At 36.1% G+C, this 22,800-nt stretch overlaps 2 protein-coding genes across 2 annotated transcripts; one reads left to right on the top strand and one right to left on the bottom strand.

Moving 5' to 3' along the window:
- Nucleotides 1–189: 189 nt before the first annotated feature.
- On the top strand, nucleotides 190–12,389 carry LOC137385329 (uncharacterized). Its single transcript, XM_068071778.1, has 3 exons — nucleotides 190–277; nucleotides 6,392–6,593; nucleotides 11,718–12,389. Exons 2-3 carry the CDS (start codon nucleotides 6,462–6,464, stop codon nucleotides 12,192–12,194), a joined length of 609 nt encoding a protein of 202 aa, XP_067927879.1. The 5' UTR covers nucleotides 190–277; nucleotides 6,392–6,461; the 3' UTR covers nucleotides 12,195–12,389.
- A 550-nt stretch (nucleotides 12,390–12,939) lies between these two features.
- On the bottom strand, nucleotides 12,940–22,712 carry LOC137408133 (prefoldin subunit 1-like). Its single transcript, XM_068094525.1, has 4 exons — nucleotides 22,638–22,712; nucleotides 13,757–13,923; nucleotides 13,409–13,493; nucleotides 12,940–13,201 (listed from the first exon to the last, which is right to left on the bottom strand). The coding sequence occupies exons 1-4, from the start codon at nucleotides 22,677–22,679 to the stop codon at nucleotides 13,118–13,120; spliced, it is 378 nt and encodes a 125-aa protein (XP_067950626.1). The 5' UTR covers nucleotides 22,680–22,712; the 3' UTR covers nucleotides 12,940–13,117.
- Between the last annotated feature and the right edge of the window lie 88 nt (nucleotides 22,713–22,800).

The following is a 22,800-nucleotide window of genomic DNA, read 5'->3' as shown; positions in this document are numbered from 1 at the left end:
AGTATTTACTAGTTGGCCTATTCTTTAATAACCTCAATCACACCAGGTCAATACATAAATGGCACAGCCATTGGACATCGGCTAGCTGCAGTAGCAATTAGCTGTCCTTGTGTATGTCTAGGCCATAATATTTCCATCCATATGCCTTAGCCTATTGATTTCTGAGTGAGGCTAGAGGAGTGGCTAGAAAACAGTGAGACCATAGTTAGCATATCGACAGACTTCCTCCTACAAGGCCTCCTATTCTTCGCTCTCTACCTTGAGAGTTTCAACTCCGGTGAGTAGACAGCGAGCATACGAGAGACTATCTTCTGCTTATATATGACTCGCTTTCTCTCTTATGAGGCTAGTAGTTACCCGGTAGCTTTGCATCAGCATCCTAGTAATAGAGGCGCCTGCCTAACAGAGTTGTCGTACCTAGCAGAAGCTTTACTAGGAATGATGTAGTATCAGCATAAGCATTCTTAAGATATAACTGGTATACTCGTACTTAGGAAAATACCTGAACAAGTCGTAATACTTATTTTCCCATAGATCTATCATGTTCATAGACACATCTTGTTCATATACATATCATGCTTAATAAAGTTTTATACAAACAAGTAGGTGAAGGTAAATAGGAATACTTTATGGTTTAAGTGCATGCCTGTCAATTTTATTCGGTCAAATCTATTGACCGAGAGTTCATGCTAACAAAACAAAACTGCTTGGTAGATTTTGCAAAAAGGTTGCTGATTGGTTATTAATTCAGAGATGTTTCACTTCTCCCAGAAGAGAGCTGAAAGACATTAAAAATTATAAAAAATGTAGTCTATGGTAGTAGGTGGTAATTCATGGATGTTCGTGGTAGTCTGTAGGAGTTCATGGAAGTTCATAGCAGTTGATGGAAGTCTATTATAGTTTGAAGGTCAGTCTTACTACATAAATGACATCGAAGTAGGTGACTTTATTTTTATACTGTGAGAGAAGATATGAGTGTGTGAGTGATATAGTATGTTAGATGGTATCCTGAAGGAACACAACTGCTAACTTAGGCTTAAAATATTGACTAAAATCTTCCTTTACTAAAAAATTGATTGACTGATGTTAAATATCAAAAAGACTAGAATAGAATTCTCACATTATGCAAGAAACTTTACCTTAGGAAGATGATGGCCTTGACTGCCCCTTAGTTTCTTACCACAAACATAAAAAGCTTAGCAGTGTTACACGAGAAGCATTAATACTTTATTTGTCAATATACAAAATATTTACAAGTTAAAGTGTAGGCAATACTAGCCAGCATTTACAGCCCTAAGCAAAACATCAGCAATAAACCAGTTACCTATATTGACCATTACGTTTACTAGCATCAGATTCATATAAGTATCTGGAATACTTTAAAAATCTGACATTCATGTTGAAACCGAAATCCGTTTTACTAAGCCCATTAGTGGCGGGAAATTCATGACATGGTCTCTTTAGAAAAAGCTGAATATATAGTTTGGTTACTGCATAAACTTAAACAGAAACATTTACTAGACGACCGCTGTCTCTCTTTCTATGATTTTAATGATCATGATAGAGATAAATGATCATAGTTTCCACATTCCTTAGATAAGCATCCACCTTAAATTCAGGAAAGAGCAAGCCTTTTCCAAAAAACCAACAACTCGTAAGCTCATCACAAAATCGACCAGTTAAATGTTGTTCTGTTTCAATACCAATAATAGGATAAACGGATCCAGCAATCAAAGCTGATTAACCTATCAAATAAAACCATTGAGAATATACCCATTTATACAATAGACCGTGCTACGCCTGGTATGGATTTGCCAATTGAGTATGACCGATGCATGGAATGTGTGAGCATACGTTTATTCCACTAACCGTAAAACTGCAAAGAAAATGTCCACAATGAGTGCAGCTATAGAGTATGTACATAAATACAAACAAAGTGAATGTATGAACAAACCAAATGACCAAATGAAGCCTCTTCATTTCTAATTATCTGTCCAAACAGACGAGCAAAATTCCTGATACTAACAGTGTAGTATGAGTGAGGACGATTGTTACTTTGCTGAAGTTTTCCTTTGTCCTGTCCACAACAGTGGTAAGGTGTGCTTTTATATGACATAGCAAAGATTAAGCCTTTAGCTTGTGTTGTAAACTATGAAGTGCCTAACGGACAGCAAGATACTTACGCACAGCGAGCTTACGTAGCGGATTACGGAAAGCCTGCACATAGCGGAAGAATAACTCCTGATGACCTCCATTACACCCTCTCCGAAAACCTTCTAGTGTTCTAAATATCTGGAGTTGTATGTAAAAGCATTAGCTTGTGAACTGGTCTCTCCAGTTTATTCTTGATGTTTGCTAAGTCACATGCCTCACATAGCTATCACTGTTTGTGCTTCAGCTACTTTTCCGAGTTGTCAGTTGCATCTAAGTAGTGCGTCTTCCATAACTATCACCACGTCTCCAGGCTTAAGGCTCCACTGAAGATACTCTGATTTCCACCTAGAACAGAGTTGCTCAGTCAAGTACTGCACGTGTCTCCATCGCTTGCGGCTGCAGAGGTCTGGTGAGATAAAGGAGCCTAGTGGTGGTAAGAGGTTTTTATTTTTTATCGTCGACCAGTTATGGGAAGATAATTTCTGACCTACTGTAGTGAGTAGGCCTAAATATTCAACTTACATACTGCTTATTCTTGTAGCCATAACTGACTGTAAAGATGTTTGACGTGCCTTTAAGAGTCGTGTAGCCTTTTGCGTAGCCGACTTGCCAGTCGACACTCTCATAGCATCAGTCTTATTGCCAGCTTTGGCTGTCGCTTGTCTTGTACTATCTGACAAGGATCGGAAAGTAGATGATGCGGTCGCGTCTAGGCGGCTTGTTCTCTCTGTGGATATATTACTTTGGTTGGCTGATAGAACCTGTAGCGTGTCTTTGGCTATGTCTGCAGCAGTATTATATTCATGACTCCGCGATGAACTGGCTGCATTGACAGTTGTTGGCAGTTCAGTTAAGGCCCTCTGTGTGCTCACTGAGGATGCTGTTGTGTCAACTGTTTGAGGTACATCCTGGGTTATGACATGATTGTCAGGTCCATTTATGACCACTTCAGGAGTTGCTACTTGTTGACGGGTTTCTATGATTACTTACGGCAATTAGGCTGATATTAGTTGTTGGATCATTTGTTGAAGCAACTAGGTCAGCTGCCACTTTTACGCTTTGTTCTGACGGTTCCAAACTGTGCTTTGAAGTACTTAGGTCAGCTTCAGTTGCTTCAGAAGTAGAATTGTTCACTTCAACAACACGGTCAATATCAGTCATGGTTAGCAAACTCACTATACAATAATTCTGTCAATACCTCTTGTAGTTTCTAATAAATGGTCAGTTTTGATAATATGTTCCCCAATATTAGTGGCCTCTTCATATGTAGGGAACGTATCTGTAATAGCTGCACCAGTACCGCCCACTGTTTCCGAAGACTGGTCAGTTGTCATAGCAACTAGAGCAACATCAGTTTTAAGTATTAGAACTGTGTTAGTTCCTATCTCTAACGTTTCATGCATTGAAGAGGTCGCGATGCCAACTTTCAGATCTTCAAATGTCTGACCGGTTATCATGCTAAACAGGTTAGTATCATTTTGTCATCAGAGATTCTTGTGTTGTTACTAGGTTCCCACCAGATGTCATTTTCAATAATTCATCAGTAGTCATTGCAAGTAAAGCAAGATCAAGTGTAGTGGCAACTGGGTCACTACCTGCTGTTGCTTCAAACGTGTGGTCGGTTGTAGTGACAACTGGGTCATTGTCAGTTACTTCAATTGTGGGGACATTTGAGGTTGTTAAGTCAACATTAGTTCTCGTGTTAACTGAATCAATGTCTGTAGGGGTTTTAGGCATATCATTTGTCGATGTGACAAGGTCAGTATCAGTTGTAGAGGTCATTGAGTGAAAATCATTCGCATCACGAGATGCACGTATGTCGTGTGTAATACTCTTTGATGTAGCAAGTGTAGTACGCTCCTGATAAAGTGTCTCACCATGCGATGATGGTGAAATGGCGCATTTGCTATTTTTGTCATGAACTGTTTGGTTGTTGGAATTTGTGGTACTGATTTTTGGCCAAGAGTTTAGCTGGTCCCCAAAGAAATCAGCAATCTCAAATGGATCGCCATATCGTTCGTCCAGTGTTTTTCTGGCCTCCGCATATGCTTCAGCAGTATTGAGCATGATATATTTCTGTAAACATTTCATTGCCTTACTGTTGACATAGGTTTGTAGATACATGTAAGAGAACTTCTGTGCCGAGGAAAGGTCCTTTTCTTCAAATAGCAAATCGAAGGCAGATTTCCACTGAGGGTACTCAAGGGGGTTTCCAGAAAAAAACGATTGGCACTGCTGGAGGTAGACTGTTTTTATCTACAGACCTTTTTATTAGCGACAGGACACTATTGACGTTAGAATCGGCTTGCATACTTGTTTGTTGTAGATCAACTAAGCGAAGTTGCTCAAGAGATGTACTTAGTTGATGTTGTACTGTGCGAATTTCTTCCTTCATTCGCAGAATTTTTAGCTGATGGTCCAAAAAGCTCAACTCGTCATATTCAGGTGACACAGCTAAAGCCTGTGTGTTGGGTTTAACTGGGAGAAGCAATGGATGAGCTAGTGTGGTGTATGTTAGGCTGTCAGGGTTGAGTGTTACTACTCACATGAGATGGGTAAGTATCAAGTTCCCTAGTACAAGTGTAGTACAGGTTAGACATTGGAATATGAGTGTGTCCCGGTTTTCTCATTGATGAATCACAAGCTCCCACACCTGACATCGCTTGCTGGTCTAAACCCATTTGGCTGCTTCTTGTTTGATTTACAAACTTCTGCTCGATCAGTGGTGAAAATGTCTCTTTCTGGTTTCTTGCAACTAAACTTGCATTTGGCAGATAAAAGTTGGGCTGACTAGCTGCTTGAGTCACATCTATTTGAGGCTGACTCGATATTCTGTTTCTTCCAGTTGTCTGCGACTGATGACAATGAAGAGGCATCGAAGTCGAATAAAACTGGCCTACTCCGGAAGACGTTGGAGTTACGCTAGGCTGATTGTTTATCAGGGACAAGGCTGCTTGTGACTGACAAATGGTTGGAGACATTAGGAATGCGCGAGAGCGGATGAAATCCGGAAATGGGGTAGCTGGCTGACTGGATCGCGGAGACATTGAGGCAGTGTTTCCTGTAGTGCTTAAAAATAGACCATCCCGCAAAAGGTGCACCTAAAAGGACACAGGTTTGCTGACTTGTCGAAAGTCATAGCGTGTGGCCTCATGTCGACTTGTCATTATGTGGTGAGAAGGTTACTTCTGGGAAGTTTGGTTCATTGTCAAATAGCTTCCATCTTGACGGCTCATAGGGTAATGTGGTGAATGTGATTGAGGTGGGAAGCAAAATTTTGAGCGTAGAGGTTTTGCATTCTTGCCCACAGAGTTCAATCGGTTTTGCCGAAGAACAGCTCTAAGATTCACCACAGTCGAGTTTTGAATACTGTCAATAAAGGATTTTTCCATTGTTGTAAACCGAGCTAGTTTACCTGACTTGGGTGTATTATTTGCTGTGTAAATAATCAAAAAATTTCGTTCTCTTGGCTGGCTGAGTGGAGTTTTAGCAAGTGCTTGGTTGCCGCAACATCAATAGGCGAGGCTGTGCAGCGTCAGATAGTGTTTGGGTGACTGGTCTGGATATACCGTCTAAGCGCACGATATTGTCAATTGTTTTGCTCTCCACAGGGTTTCAGAGATAGAGTTACACTGTTACGTCTTGTATGAATTTGCCAATTGAGTATGACCGATGCTTGGAATGTATGTGTATACGTTTATTCCGTTGATCGTAAAACTTCAAACAAAATGTCTATAATGAGTGCAGCTATACAGTATGTACATAAAACACAAACAAAGTGAATGTATGAACAAACCAAATAAAGCCTCTTTACCTCTAATTATCGGTCCATACAAAAGGGCAAAATTTCTGTAAATAACAACGTAGTATGAGTGAGGGCGATTGTTACTTTGCTGAAGTTTTCCTTTGTCCTGTCCACAACAGTGGTAAGGTGTGCTTTCATATGAAATAGCAAAGATTAAGCCTTTAGCTTGTGTTGTAAACTATGAGGTGCCTAACGGATAGCAAGATACTTGCGTGCAGCAAGCTTACGTAGCGGATTACGGAAGGCCTGTGCATAGCGGAAGAATTATTCCTGATAGCCTCCATTACAGACACGGTAAAAAGAAAGATGTTACACATGTATTAGTTTATCCCTAGCAGAAACAAACAAAGATGTGTCTCTATTGAATCAGTTTTATAGCTTCAAGTTACTTCTTAAACTATTGTGTAAAGTTACTCTGATCTCTTTTTACAGATCTAGATTCGGGCTTGAGGCTATGTGCAGGCATTGATGAACCTGATAAGGAGTGTCTGTAATCCTGCTCATGTCGTCTGAACAGAAGTCTGAGACCAAATCAACAGAGCTGTCATATTTAATGGAGAGATTCACAAGATGTGCAGACCTACCAACTGGCATCGACGTTCCAGTAGTCACTATTTCACCAACTCACTCTTGTGTATGTACTGTTTATCACCAACCAACTCGTATGTTAGTATTGTATTATTTATCATCAACCTACTCTTATGTTAGTACTGTTTATCATCAACCTACTCTTATGTTAGTATTGTTTATCACCAACCTACTCGTATGTTAGTATTGTTTATCACCAACCTACTCGTATGTTAGTATTGTATTATTTATCATCAACCTACTCTTATGTTAGTACTGTTTATCATCAACCTACTCTTATGTTAGTATTGTTTATCACCAACCTACTCTTATGTTAGTATTGTTTATCATCAACCTACTCTTATGTTAGTATTCTTTATCATCAGCCTACTCTTATGTTAGTATTGTTTATCATCAACCTACTCTTATGTTAGTATTGTTTATCATCAACCTACTCTTATGTTAGTACTGTTTATCATCAACTTACTCTTATTTTAGTATTGTTTATCATCAACTTAATCTTATGTTAGTATTGTTTATTATCAACCTACTCTTATGTTAGTATTGTTTATTATCAACCTACTCTTATTTTAGTATTGTTTATCATCAACCTACTCTTATGTTAGTATTGTTTATCATCAACCTACTCTTATGTTAGTATTGTTTATCATCAACCTACTCTTATGTTAGTATTGTTTATCATCAACCTACTCTTATGTTAGTACTGTTTATCATCAACTTACTCTTATTTTAGTATTGTTTATCATCAACTTAATCTTATGTTAGTATTGTTTATTATCAACCTACTCTTATGTTAGTATTGTTTATCATCAACCTACTCTTATGTTAGTATTGTTTATCATCAACCTACTCTTATGTTAGTATTGTTTATCATCAACTTACTCTTATGTTAGTATTGTTTATCATCAGCCTACTCTTATGTTAGTATTGTTTATCATCAACCTACTCTTATGTTAGTATTGTTTATCATCAACCTACTCCTATGTTAGTATTGTTTATTATCAACTTACTCTTATGTTAGTATTGTTTATCATCAACTTACTCTTATGTTAGTATTGTTTATCATCAGCCTACTCTTATGTTAGTATTGTTTATCATCAACCTACTCCTATGTTAGTATTGTTTATTATCAACTTACTCTTATGTTAGTATTGTTTATCATCAACCTACTCTTATGTTAGTATTGTTTATCATCAACCTATTCTTATGTTAGTATTGTTTATTATCAACTTACTCTTATGTTAGTGTTGTTTATCATCAACCTACTCTTATGTTAGCAATGTTTATCATCAACTTACTCTTATTTTAGTATTGTTTATCATCAACCTAATCTTATGTTAGTACTGTTTATCATCAACCTATTCTTATGTTAGTATTGTTTATCATCAACCTACTCTTATGTTAGTATTGTTTATCATCAACCTACTCTTATGTTAGTATTGTTTATCATCAACCTATTCTTATGTTAGTATTGTTTATCATCAACCTACTCTTATGTTAGTATTGTTTATCATCAACTTACTCTTATGTTAGTATTGTTTATCATCAACCTACTCTTATGTTAGTAATGTTTATCATCAACTTACTCTTATGTTAGTGTTGTTTATCATCAACCTACTCTTATGTTAGCAATGTTTATCATCAACTTACTCTTATTTTAGTATTGTTTACCATCAACTTACTCTTATTTTAGTACTGTTTATCATCAACTTACTCTTATTTTAGTATTGTTTATCATCAACTTAATCTTATGTTAGTACTGTTTATTATCAACCTACTCTTATTTTAGTATTGTTTATCATCAACCTATTCTTATGTTAGTATTGTTTATCATCAACCTACTCTTATGTTAGTATTGTTTATCATACTGTTTATTATCAACCTACTCTTATGTTAGTATTGTTTATCATCAACTTACTCTTATGTTAGTATTGTTTATCATCAACCTACTCTTATGTTAGCAATGTTTATCATCAACCTACTCTTATGTTAGTATTGTTTATCATCAACTTACTCTTATTTTAGTATTGTTTATCATCAACTTAATCTTATGTTAGTAATGTTTATCATCAACTTACTCTTATGTTAGTGTTGTTTATCATCAACCTACTCTTATGTTAGCAATGTTTATCATCAACTTACTCTTATTTTAGTATTGTTTACCATCAACTTACTCTTATTTTAGTACTGTTTATCATCAACTTACTCTTATTTTAGTATTGTTTATCATCAACTTAATCTTATGTTAGTACTGTTTATTATCAACCTACTCTTATTTTAGTATTGTTTATCATCAACCTATTCTTATGTTAGTATTGTTTATCATCAACCTACTCTTATGTTAGTATTGTTTATCATCAACCTATTCTTATGTTAGTATTGTTTATCATCAACTTAATCTTATTTTAGTATTATTTATCATCAACCTACTCTTATGTTAGTGTTGTTTATCATCAACCTACTCTTATGTTAGCAATGTTTATCATCAACTTACTCTTATTTTAGTACTGTTTATCATCAACTTACTCTTATTTTAGTATTGTTTACCATCAACTTACTCTTATTTTAGTACTGTTTATCATCAACTTACTCTTATTTTAGTATTGTTTACCATCAACTTACTCTTATTTTAGTATTGTTTACCATCAACTTACTCTTATTTTAGTACTGTTTATTATCAACCTACTCTTATTTTAGTATTGTTTATCATCAACCTATTCTTATGTTAGTATTGTTTATCATCAACCTACTCTTATGTTAGTATTGTTTATCATCAACCTATTCTTATGTTAGTATTGTTTATCATCAACTTAATCTTATTTTAGTATTATTTATCATCAACCTACTCTTATGTTAGTGTTGTTTATCATCAACCTACTCTTATGTTAGCAATGTTTATCATCAACTTACTCTTATTTTAGTACTGTTTATCATCAACTTACTCTTATTTTAGTATTGTTTATCATCAACCTACTCTTATGTTAGTACTGTTTATCATCAACCTACTCTTATGTTAGTACTGTTTATTATCAACCTACTCTTATGTTAGTATTGTTTATCATCAACTTACTCTTATGTTAGTATTGTTTATCATCAACCTACTCTTATGTTAGCAATGTTTATCATCAACCTACTCTTATGTTAGTATTGTTTATCATCAACTTACTCTTATTTTAGTATTGTTTATCATCAACTTAATCTTATGTTAGTATTGTTTATTATCAACCTACTCTTATGTTAGTATTGTTTGTCATCAACTTACTCTTATGTTAGTATTGTTTATCATCAACTTACTCTTATGTTAGCAATGTTTATCATCAACCTACTCTTATGTTAGTATTGTTTATCATCAACCTACTCTTATGTTAGTATTATTTATCATCAACCTACTCTTATGTTAGTATTGTTTATCATCAACTTACTCTTATGTTAGTATTGTTTATCATCAACTTACTCTTATTTTAGTGTTGTTTATCATCAACCTACTCTTATGTTAGTATTGTTTATCATCAACTTACTCTTATGTTAGTATTATTTATCATCAACCTACTCTTATGTTAGTATTGTTTATCATCAACCTACTCTTATGTTAGCAATGTTTATCATCAACTTACTCTTATTTTAGTATTGTTTATCATCAACTTAATCTTATGTTAGTATTGTTTATTATCAACCTACTCTTATGTTAGTATTGTTTGTCATCAACTTACTCTTATGTTAGTATTGTTTATCATCAACTTACTCTTATGTTAGTATTGTTTATCATCAACCTACTCTTATGTTAGTATTGTTTATCATCAACCTATTCTTATGTTAGTATTGTTTATCATCAACTTACTCTTATGTTAGTATTGTTTATCATCAACTTACTCTCATGTTAGTATTATTTATCATCAACCTACTCTTATGTTAGTATTGTTTATCATCAACTTACTCTTATGTTAGTATTGTTTATCATCAACTTACTCTTATGTTAGTATTGTTTATCATCAACTTACTCTTATGTTAGTATTGTTTATCATCAACCTACTCTTATGTTAGTATTGTTTATCATCAACCTACTCTTATGTTAGTATTGTTTATCATCAACCTACTCTTATGTTAGTATTGTTTATCATCAACTTACTCTTATGTTAGTATTGTTTATCATCAACTTACTCTTATGTTAGTATTGTTTATCATCAACTTACTCTTATGTTAGTATTGTTTATCATCAACCTACTCTTATGTTAGTATTGTTTATCATCAACTTACTCTTATGTTAGTATTGTTTATCATCAACTTACTCTCATGTTAGTATTATTTATCATCAACCTACTCTTATGTTAGTATTGTTTATCATCAACTTACTCTTATGTTAGTATTGTTTATCATCAACTTACTCTTATGTTAGTATTGTTTATCATCAACCTACTCTTATGTTAGTATTGTTTGTCATCAACTTACTCTTATTTTAGTATTGTTTATCATCAACTTACTCTTATGTTAGTATTGTTTATCATCAACCTACTCTTATGTTAGTATTGTTTATCATCAACTTACTCTTATGTTAGTATTGTTTATCATCAACTTACTCTTATGTTAGTATTGTTTATCATCAACCTACTCTTATGTTAGTATTGTTTATCATCAACCTACTCTTATGTTAGTATTACATGTATTTTGGTCTTACTACCTGAACATCCCAGAAAGTCGTAAACGATTTACATGTTTTTTCTATAGCTTTGTTATATTAGCTTGGAAAAACATGAAATGGTATGGGCTCTATATACGGGCTCTATCATTGAATTCTCACGCTATAGGTGTTGCTTGATTAGCAAACCATGTCTTAGGGCTAAAGCCTCATCTGCCATCATGTTCTCAACCTCCAGGTGATCATTTTGACCATATTATCCCTTCTGCACAGTGCCTTGTGAACATGTCATGGAATAGCAAAAACCATAAACTGTCATACTTCTCAATGTATGGCAACTTCAATCAATCACACTTTTCTCATTGACTTGAACTTCTGAGATTTAGTAACCAAACTTCGGTCTGAACAAGCTAATTGATTTTTCCTTGGATGAGGTTTCATCAGCGGCATGCGAAATTATTATATCTTACTTTTATACACAGCTATGCCCTTCGTATGACTGCAATTTGGTTACAGATGCTTTAGTGAATATTTCAGCGTTTGCCACACACAGATTCATACCCATGTCTCAGACAGAGCCCATCAAACGTGTCCATAGAGGGGGGCCTAACAGCATCCCCTATTCCATGGCGAGATGCTTCTATGGAAGTTCTGGTTTCTCCTAACGACTGTCCGTTGATCTCAATAGAAGACTTTGATGACACTCCATATGTCTCTGAGGCAGAGACCGATTATGATACGGCCTCCATGTGTGAGATGAACGCTAACAGAACTCAGGGAAAGCCAAATTTGGATGACCCAACAGACTCGCAGGTAAATGGCGTCGACAAAGTAATGAATAGAAAGTTTGCTTGCTATGGCATTAGTCCAAGACTAGCCCGCAAAACTAATGACTTTCTCACTTGCAACTTTATACCTGTGGACAAGGGCTCTCGACCGAAGACTCTTAGTTTTTCACCGCCTCTCAAAAGTGACAATCAAATAGCGAATACCGAAGAGGATGCTGCCAAATAGAAATGATGTTAGCGGGTAGATGAGACGTGCCAGTGTGAATGTCATCAGAGACCAACCGTGAAACCATAAAAGCAAGAAACGATGTACCCCACATTGTAATAAACCGAAAATTGATGAGAAGATAGTCAAAACAGCTATACAGTAGGTAGAAAGAGCAAAACAAAATTTGTTGGATGTCGATATGGGCTCACGTGTACAAGTACTATATATGTCAATTCTTAAGACTTAATATATCTGTTGTCCTCATCTGATTTCTTGCTTGTAGCAGTCTCTTCATACCAGCTGTGAATCAGCCGACTATAGAACCAACTTGCAAAGGTGTTCAACCATATAATAGCCTTAGCTCAGTACCATATACTAGCCTTAGCTCAATACCATATAATAGCCTTAGCTCTACAAAGTAAATCATTGACAACCTTGCAAACTGCCACCCCCAGTGTATTAGCTCAGCTTTCTATTGCACCTTTGCACAGCTGTACCACTACTGCCATCTCTCAGTAATATTGTCACACTACACTCCATCCCTTTGAACAGTATCAACTCACTCATTATGCTGTATATGCTGTATCATTTTACCACTTGTCGTCAAGTCAGACACTATTGTCTCCTAGCAACCCTAATGACAAATCCATTACACACATATCGAGTTACCTACCTTTTTCATAACGGACCGTGCAAGTATACATACACACAAATATTCATTGGGCTAATAATGCATATGTATCAACTGCAGAAGACCAAGTCATATGGAATCATGCTATATTACCGATGAAAACTTGGTGTAAAGAATGTGATAGAAAGGCGAACAAGAGGATGCAAGCAATAAATAGCATGAGATACAGATAAATAACAATTAGTTACTGAACAACTACAAAGGACTCGAGAGATGCCAGCAGGCAGCATAATTAGCAGTCAATCTTCCTTCATCTCTTTTGCTTGCTCATGACCAACTCTCTCAGATTGTTTTCTGCATCCTTCATTGATTTTTCCAAATAGAGTTTCTGACTCTGTAATGAGAATAGCAAATTATGCTTCAATGATTAGTAGTCTTACCCTCAACTTACTCGCAACAAGCCGGAGAGCAATGCTGACACGATGGTGCACGTGTATTACATCAGCAACGGAAGTGACTCCACAGATTTGAGACAGATGACAGCGCATAAATAAACATAAAAAGAAGGGGAGATAAACATAGATTAGAGACAAACGCTTACTTCTATATTTTTTATCTTGTCCGCGTTGTCTTTAGATTTGCTATCTAATGCTTTGAGGACTTGATCTTTGGGAGTGAGCAGGAACCTGCGATACAACACGCCCAAAAGATAATTAGGTAATTAGTATTTTATTAAATCACAATCTAGAAACTTCTAATAAACCAAATCTCAATAGAAGTTGACACGTATACTAAGAAAGGGAAGACAATCCCCATATGACAAGCCCAGACAATTACCCTTACTGTTACACTCGTCATATAGTGAATCAAGAGGTAAGATGCTGCTGGTCTAGAACAGGACGATGTGTCCAGTCACTTTAATAAGCGTATAAATACATATGAAGCTCACATTCGGCCAACGCCTTGGTAGGCCCGAGTTGTGTTTGGCAGCGAAGATATCTCAGATTTAACGATAGCGCTATGTTGGTTCTGTCTTTTCAATCCTTCAATTTGGGCATCGTTTACTTTTACTTGCTGCTTTGTTGCTATCAACTTGTTCTGAAGTCCTTGAAATGCCTGTAAGTTAAATACCATATTCAATGTTTCTATTAGCTAACACTTGTTCTGAATTATGCAATGTCCCATGTTTGATATGCATGTACATGTAGCATTGTTCCATAACTTGTTCTAAGCCCATAATTTAATACTTTGTAATGTGTCATATCACAATTGTTTTCTCTTGACAAATTGCTTTGCTGTGAAATTTTCAACTGCAGGCTTTTATATACCATGAAACCTCTAATTGAACGCCGCCTCTATTTGACTATCTTTGATCATTATGAACTCGTAATATCAAAGGATCAGTAGAAAAGTGTTCACAAAATCGTAATAATTAATAATGAATCGTTTACATTAATAACAATGAATTCTCTCGTTTTCCATTTCCAAAGCTTTGCGCTTTTTCCATTGAAACTTTGAAAGAAACACCATAAAAATAATTAATAACTGTCTTAGGCTAATAGTAGTTCACTGTTTAACGTGGTCTTAATACTAAGGTGTACATATAAACAAAAACGGTTTGCAAGTTTTGGGCAAAAGATTACGTTTAACGAGCAATACATTTATGGGTTGCATTTGTGCTAAATGTAACGTGTAAAAATATTGCTCGTTAAACGTAACCTTTGGCCCAAAACTTGCAAACCGTTTTTTATATGTGTACATTGTTTGGTCTTATATTGTACATAAGACCAAACGTTGCATTTGTGCTAAATGCAGCGGGCAAAAGTTTTGCTCTGCCAAAAATTGTTTAGACAAATATCGACTGGCTCAGCAGTGCAATCCTAAGAAGAGTTGAGGTCAGATGGCATTGTGGAAGGTATTGGACAACCAAAAGATGTTCGTGCCATCAAAAGCAACAATCTGAACCCAACTATTCGATGCAAATATTTTTGTTTTAGAAACGTTAATTCTTATTTTTGCATAGAATATAAGTACGGTTCGTTTATGTCACTTGTTCATAAATATAAATTTGTAGCATTTGATGGATTATCATTATGGAACTTATAAATTTGCAGATTTATAGCATATTATTATATAGCATCATTGCGGTAATCTGATCTTACAATTGATCAACACTCATAACTCCACTTCTATCGTATTCTTAAAAAGCTATTTTTGGCTGCAAACTGCAGCAAGCATATCAATGAGTGTAATGAGCTGTTATGCCACATTGGTAAATATAGCTACAAATTAAAAATATGTCTTCAAATTCAAAATGAAATAAAATTGAAAGCTTCAACAAATTGAAAAGCTGGACACAGGCTGTAATATCATCGCAGGTTAATTGCAAGCAATAGATATCAACTGATAGAAATATTTATCGGCTTCTTAATGCATATTTATTAAGAAATCTTTGATAAGTTAGGGTAAGTTAGCAGATTTATTGCATCCATAATAAGTTAATATCGCTCCAGCGGAAAAAGAGGGTAAAATTTAGGCGACATTCGCATTGCCCGTAAAAGGGTTAAATTTATCTTCCCAAAATTCTGACGAGCCAGTTGAAACAATACACCGCCAGCCTCTATTTGAACGCCGCCTCCTATAGAGGAAGGGTTGAAAAATACAGTGCTGTGGCATTCGATTAAAGGTTTCACGGTACTTTTATATCATATCACGCAATATATAATAGTATTATAAATTTGTACCAACCATCAAATATAATCTGCAACAGCCTTAACATACATGCTGCCAATGTTATCATATATTAGATTGCTAGTTCATATAGGTTTTAGGTAAAACATTTTGTGACAAACCATTACTAACAAGTTACATGTGCTCACATTCACTTAACCAGTCCTAAAAGTTTCATAACAACAAATGCAAGTCAAAAACTATGCAACTATTTGTGCAGTAATGTCCAATGTTGGAAAATCAACCGGGGAGTATAGGGTGTATATAGCCAGGGAGTAAAAGGGTTAAATGGATGTAAGAAAAAAATCGAAGAATAGAGAATGACCGTTAAGGCACACAGTCTACACTAATACACTGGTGAAAAGTCTATCGAGGAAGAGAATACGAACTATCATGGATGAGCAGTTTTAATGAATAGAAACTTCAGTCATTATGCTGTGCGAGGTTTAGTACTCTATCGCTAATTTCTCCAAGTTTCATTGTCAAATAATTTAAAGTACAATTGACAAAATTTTTGCTGCATATTTTAAATAAATAATTAATTATTCATAAGACATGTGATCGAAGATTGCCTCCATTTTTATATTCCACAATTGGCTGACAGCTAAACTACACATTTTAATCTAATAAACAGATAACTACTGCTTCATCCCTCCCTCCCTTCACATCATCAAGAACGATGTGTAATCGGTCCTGAGACCTTAGTACTAACGCAACCAAGAACGATGTGTAATCGGTCCTGAGCCCTTAGTACTAACGCAACCAAGAACGATGTGTAATCGGTCCTGAGACCTTAGTACTAACGCAACCAAGAACAATGTGTAATCGGTCCTGAGCCCTTAGTACTAACGCAACCAAGAACGATGTGTAATCGGTCCTGAGCCCTTAGTACTAACGCAACCAAGAACGATGTGTAATCGGTCCTGAGCCCTTAGTACTAACGCAACGAAGAACGGTGTGTAATCAGTCTTGAGCCCTTAGTACTAACGCAACCAAGAACGGTGTGTAATCGGTCCTGAGCCCTTAGTGCTAACGCAACCAAGAACGATGTGTAATCGGTCCTGAGCCCTTAGTACTAACGCAACCAAGAACGATGTGTAATCGGTCCTGAGCCCTTAGTACTAACGCAACGAAGAACGGTGTGTAATCAGTCTTGAGCCCTTAGTACTAACGCAACCAAGAACGGTGTGTAATCAGTCCTGAGTCCTTAGTACTAACGCAACCAAAAACGGTGTGTAATCGATCCTGAGCCCTTAGTACTAACGCAACCAAGAGCGGTGTGTAATCAGTCCTGAGTCCTTAGTACTAACGCAACCAAGAACATCTTTACCCTTGTCAAAAATGGCTCAACGTCAGCATTGCAAGGAACAACCCCTTCACATTTGCTCGTCATTTCAGAGTCCATCCAGCTGGCATTTACCGCAAAATGAAGCAACAATTGGCCAATTAGGCCTTGACACTAATAATAATTTTAGTCTCAATTCAAAAAAACAATTTCTTTTCATGACAAAGATCTGCATAATTGATTTTACAATTGCGTTGTAGTCACATTGACGATGAACACTACATTCAAACAAGAAAACTTATGTCCTAAAATATTTCTTTGTTAGCTACTGGACAATGTCACTCCAACTTCAAGCTAGTTACTTTAACTGCTGAGAATTTCAGTTTTGAGACAGCATGATAGAATTTCTCCTTAACCAAACCACATCACATTAAGCATTAATGTGATGCGTGTGTGATTAACAAGCATAATAAGAATTGCGGCATGAGGAAGGACTGAAGTATTGTTGATAGCAGTGCTAGCACAGTAAACCTTTCAGTTTTGCATTGGTTTTTTAAAGGCTCTTATATGACAGCATTGCATTCATTTGTTTCATTCATTTGCTTTATAGAAATTACCATTAGCAGGATGAACACCAACACAAGGAGTAGCTTTTATTTGTTTTGACAAAATTTATCACTCTCCGTGCAATTCATTACTGAACTGATTTTTTTTACAACTAACATAAAAGCTTTCATGGCATGTCATTAATGCTTTTAAGCCTGGTTCCCATATACGTAGCAAAGCACCGGCGGTAATATCGCGCAGCAAAACACTTGCGGTGCTCGGCGCAGTTTAATGTTCACATAAAGCCACATCGTTAATAATATCGTAAACATAATTGCGTAATCAAATAAAATTTTCGCTCGCCATGCCGTTCCTATAATGGTGACCTTTACCCGTACAGTGCATTTCGGGAATGTTTTACCTGCGGCCGTTTGCGAAATTTGAACATGCGCACTCTTGCGTTGACCGCCGACATCCACCGGCGGTGCACTGCGATCCGCGGCGTGTAGGTTCCCATTTTACCGCAATAGCCTGCGGTGCTGTCGTCGGTGCTTTGCGGCGTATATGGGAACCGGGCTTAAATGCTTGTTTGTAGTTATAGAATCATGTTTCAGATTTAGGTTTAATCAATACCACCATTATTTTTTTAATTCTTCAGTAGTGATGGAAGTATAACAAAGAGATTATGATGACTTATTTAACCCAGGTTTTAAGATTTCAATATCAGAAAACAATAAAATTAAAAATGCTGGCAGGTCGCTCATAACTATCACATGGTTCTATCGTGACCACACATAATGCATTATTACCCGACAGATTTCTTCATGTAAACCACCTAAGGGTGTAAAAATATGCCTTAGATAAATGCCAGTATAAACAATTTTCGGCCAAGTTTCCAAGAGCTAGATTTATATTTAGCAATTATTTAGACCAGAACAGGCCAGCTCAGCCTGTCTTGTGTGGAAGTTTAACGCACTGCCGCTCTGTGTGACTGCTTCTTGTTTTGCTGGTTTCTTTGACCCCCTGATAGTTTTTGATAGAAAGCTATTGTGATAGTCTTTTGTTTGTTTGCACTGAGGTGGGTTGGCCTAGACACTGAGCCCCAGTCTTGATCAAGTTGTATGGTCGATTCCTGATTTCATGGTATGAATTTGTTAGAACAAGATGGGTCGTTTCCCTGGTGAGGATTCTCATTAGCAGACATAGATGCTGTTACTGTCTTCTTTGTTGAGACGGGGTAATATCAAGTTTTTCTATAGTATCGGTGATTCCTCCAGTTCCTTTGATTTCTGCTATAAACCTTTACACTTGGTTTCGAACCTGCCCCAACTATCTATATCTTCCTTGTTACTTAGATCTCATCCCAGGCTGCAGCTGCGGTACTCGAGATGGGGTAGACAGAGAAATGATATGCAAAGAGCTTAATCCTCTGAGGCGCCCAATGATGTGCATGCTTCTTTGCTTTTAGTTGCCTCTTTGCTGTTGTAATTTTAGACTGTATATGCTTATTGAATCTCAAACTCTGTTGTAGCGCCAATTCTAGGTACCAACTTTCCGCTAGTTACTCCAGCATTTTGCCACTCAACTTGTATACCGGCATAGAATTCTTGGTGAGGCTGTTGAACACTAAAATTTTGCTCTTGTTGACATTAAATTCCATTCCCATCTTGCTGTCTATGTTCCATGGTTAGATAGGTTTTGCTGGAATAATGTAACGTCCGGGGTAGATGAGACTTCCTGATAGAGAAGAGTATCATTGACAAACGGAGCCACAGAGCAGTCTATACTTTTTGGCAAGTTGTTTCTGAATAGTGAAATAGTACAAAAGCGTAATAGGGAAAGAGCTAGACACGCAGCTATAAAGTATAACTCGTAGTGATCTACCATGTAGAAAACTGTGGATCTACTCTGAAAAAATAATCATCTATTTCTTCAATCTTCATCAGCTCCCCTATCAGTAGGGTGTGTAGCGCATTGTCAAAAGCTTTTGAGAAGTCTGGAACTGCTGCGTAGACACTTTTATGTTGGTCAAGCAAACTGAGTTTGTCATTGAATGTTGCACATAGCTGCATCTCACAAAATAGTCCTCTCCTAAACCAATGATGTCTATTGTGGAGGCTTTTCTCTACTTTTGCAAGCAGATTTTTTTGTACAATATGCTCTAAGATCTTGCATGGGATGCTAGTTAGTGAGATGGGTTGATAGTTATTTACTCCGTCTGTGAACCCAGATTTGTGTATGGGCGTAACAATGGCAAACTTCCGAACTAATGGCAGTTTTCTTTGCTCTAGAGATTTGTCAAAAACCTTTGTGAGACAGCTTACAGCTTGTGTGATGTCAATCATTAAAAAACCTGATTTTTTCGAATCCCATCAGGAACAGGAGCTTTACCAGATTTTAAGGCCTTGTATCAGTTTAAGCACCAAGAGATGAAATCGTAGGTTAGCTTCGCTGTCTCCTTTGGTTGCCATTTCTGTTTGACTAACGCACGTGTTCTAAAACTATTTCATACCTTGGCTGTCCATGTTATTTAGGAATGACACTTTCGCAGTTTTAAAACCTTGACCTGTGCCATGAAACCATCCTTTGCATAGGTCACACCTTAACAATTCAGTTGAACATTTATGAGATACTCCTTTGCTGTTTTTGACAAAACTCTCTTCAATGTTGCAGATTTTACATTTGTCTGGCTGATCTTCAACAAAGGTGGTATTTTCTTGTGCAAAAATTTGAAGTAGCAGTAACTTTTAGACCCGGTATACTTTAAAATTAGAAATTTAGAACTGATTGGCTTGTTTATTTCTGGCAAACATTTTGAAGCAGCTTTGCCCTAGTAGCAAATTTAGAGAAACATTTACATACAAGTTTCCATCAAATTAAAATCATGCCATCTTACTCTAACATAGCATTGTACATCGTGAAGACAATTATGGTTACAGAGTAGGTTTGTAATAATTATGACTGTTAAAATCAAAACGAATGTTTTTATTAGGTTTATAAACTTTTTAGAATTCGTCCAGCTGTTCGTGAACGTTAATTTTTATATAAATGTGGTATACAGTGCATAAAATTGGTTTATAGTGATTTCGCCAATATTCTATTGGGCGAAAACACAAGCCGAAAAGCCATTCGTCAGATTAACAGCTTTTCATCGAAAAGGAGAGTTTTTGTTAAAAGTTTAGGTCGAAAACCACTCATTTAGTCGAAAACAATAATATTAGACAAATATATCATTAATTATAATATTAATAGTAAGTTTTTACCTGTTAGCTAATTTTATATTCAACTTTATGTTAGTTTAGTTTTATAAATTTGTACTAACTCTAACAGCTAAACATATGCTATGTTATAATAATATATTGCTGTAACGTAAAAATATTTCACACACAATTTTGATACCTTTTTGTTATAAAAGTTTGCGACAATTGGGTTTGATAATATGTATGCTACATGCATAGCAAATGGTGTTTTGTTGATTCAATGATCAAGTTGCTAAGGAACAGTTTTGTTTGTTGAAAGCTACCCCAGTTTTACCGACATGCATATTTATTTGTTTTACAGGTTATATCCAGTGAAATCTTTTGATATGACATAATTGCGATGTTATGGCTAGGTGTGTACTTTTAAAGAATTACAGCAAAATGATAGTGTTATAAGACAAGTCGTCAATAATTTTGGCTAATCAAAGGTGTCCTTTAGCGAGATATTGCCGAAGCCGAGGCCGGGCCGTAGTCTACACACACAAAAAACACCAAAGGTCTACGTAGATAGGAGCAAAAACAAAAGTATCCACCCAAATATCTCACCAATCCGATAAGCAGCACACACAAAAACTAAACCAATTGACAGAGCCAACCATCATGTCAAAATATTACAAGTTTCAAGTCATGTCTTGTACAACTTACCTTATGGTTTCTCAAAACTTGTCCCAAAGTTCCTATTAATTTGAGACTGTCCGATTGCTGTTTTAGAAATGGTCGCCACTAGCCTAAAAGGGGCATTGCTAAAAGAGGGAATCAAAAAGTTCGGAATCATTCAGCAATGCTCCGATAGTTACTGAGATGTTGGATTAGGACGTTAGGCTAGGCCAGCGGCGGCCATTTCTAAAACAGCAATTGGACAGTCTCAAATTAATAGGGACTTTAGGACAAGTTTTGATACACCATAAGGTGAGTTGTGCAAGACATGACTTGAAACTTGGAATATTTTGACATGGGTGGCTCTGTCCATTGGTTTAGTTTTAGTGTGTGCTGCTTATTGGATTGGTGAGATATTTGGGTGGATACTTTTGTTTTTGCTCATAACTACGTGGACCTTTGCTGTTTTTTTGTGTGTGTAGACTACGGCCCGGTCTCGGCTTCGGCAATATCCCGCTAAAGGACACCTGTGTAGCTAATAGTCTATGAATTTGACTAATAGCCTGTCGGCAACGTGTAATGGATTTGCTAAGCTCAACTATTTCTAATAGCCATATGTACCAAGCTATTCTGGGATTAGCTTAGTAATACGCATGCCAGCTTTCATGGAAAACCAATGGACTACCACAACTCATATGTAAGGAGCAGTAAGCCAGTGTTCAACAGAAGGGGTAAGAATATGCAACAAGAGAATATACCCTAGTGAGAGGGAGAACAAGGAGCACAGAGCAAGTGATACAACAGACTTTGAACGGCAAAACTAAGGACTGAGAATTACGTTCTTAATCTTCATTAAGAACAGCGTGGTAACATTAACCTACCTTTGTGCAGCTTTGGGTACATATATATATCTCAACATTCTTACATAAATTTTTACAAGGGTAACTGTTTGAGTATTTATTATTTGTAAACTCATTTCAGCATCACGCTTGATTGTATTGAATTGTATATAATTGTTCTATCTTTTCATGCTTACAGAGCTTGTGAAAATAAAGAGCCATACTCATTCCCCAGTAACCTTGCTTGCAACAATTACAGTTGTGCATGAAAGCTATTACTTCAGTGTAAAACAACTTATACGCAGAACCCACTTGCAAGTGAGTAGTCAGCACTGACTTCCACAACAAACGCTTTAGAGCATAACTTTTTCGACTAAATCTTCATTTATCCATAAAAAAGAATAATTGAAATAATACGTGGAACAATTACATGACAGCTTAATGTACCGATAATGCAGAAGATTTTTGGTTAGATAAGATAAACTTAATAAATACTGTAAATTGTTAATTATTACGTGAACTATTAGAAGACCATCAAGGAAATTGACTCTCGAAAGCCTCGACTATGCTTACTTTTTTCAACTCTAGATCGACAGGAAGCCCCTCCGCAGCCATTTTGTAACAACCTAGTGTTGCAATCCTGACTTCTTGAATGTACGAATTAAAAGTGTCGTGATCGGATATTTATTGTGTAAAACTTTTTTGTGCAAAATATTTTTTTGTAATTAAAACATTA

Source organism: Watersipora subatra, chromosome 1 (genome assembly GCF_963576615.1).
Source record: "Watersipora subatra chromosome 1, tzWatSuba1.1, whole genome shotgun sequence".
In the NCBI taxonomy this organism is placed as follows: Eukaryota; Metazoa; Bryozoa; class Gymnolaemata; order Cheilostomatida; family Watersiporidae; genus Watersipora; species Watersipora subatra.
The sequence above is the reverse complement of the archived record's forward strand: the minus strand, read 5'-3'. Positions and strand labels throughout refer to the sequence as shown.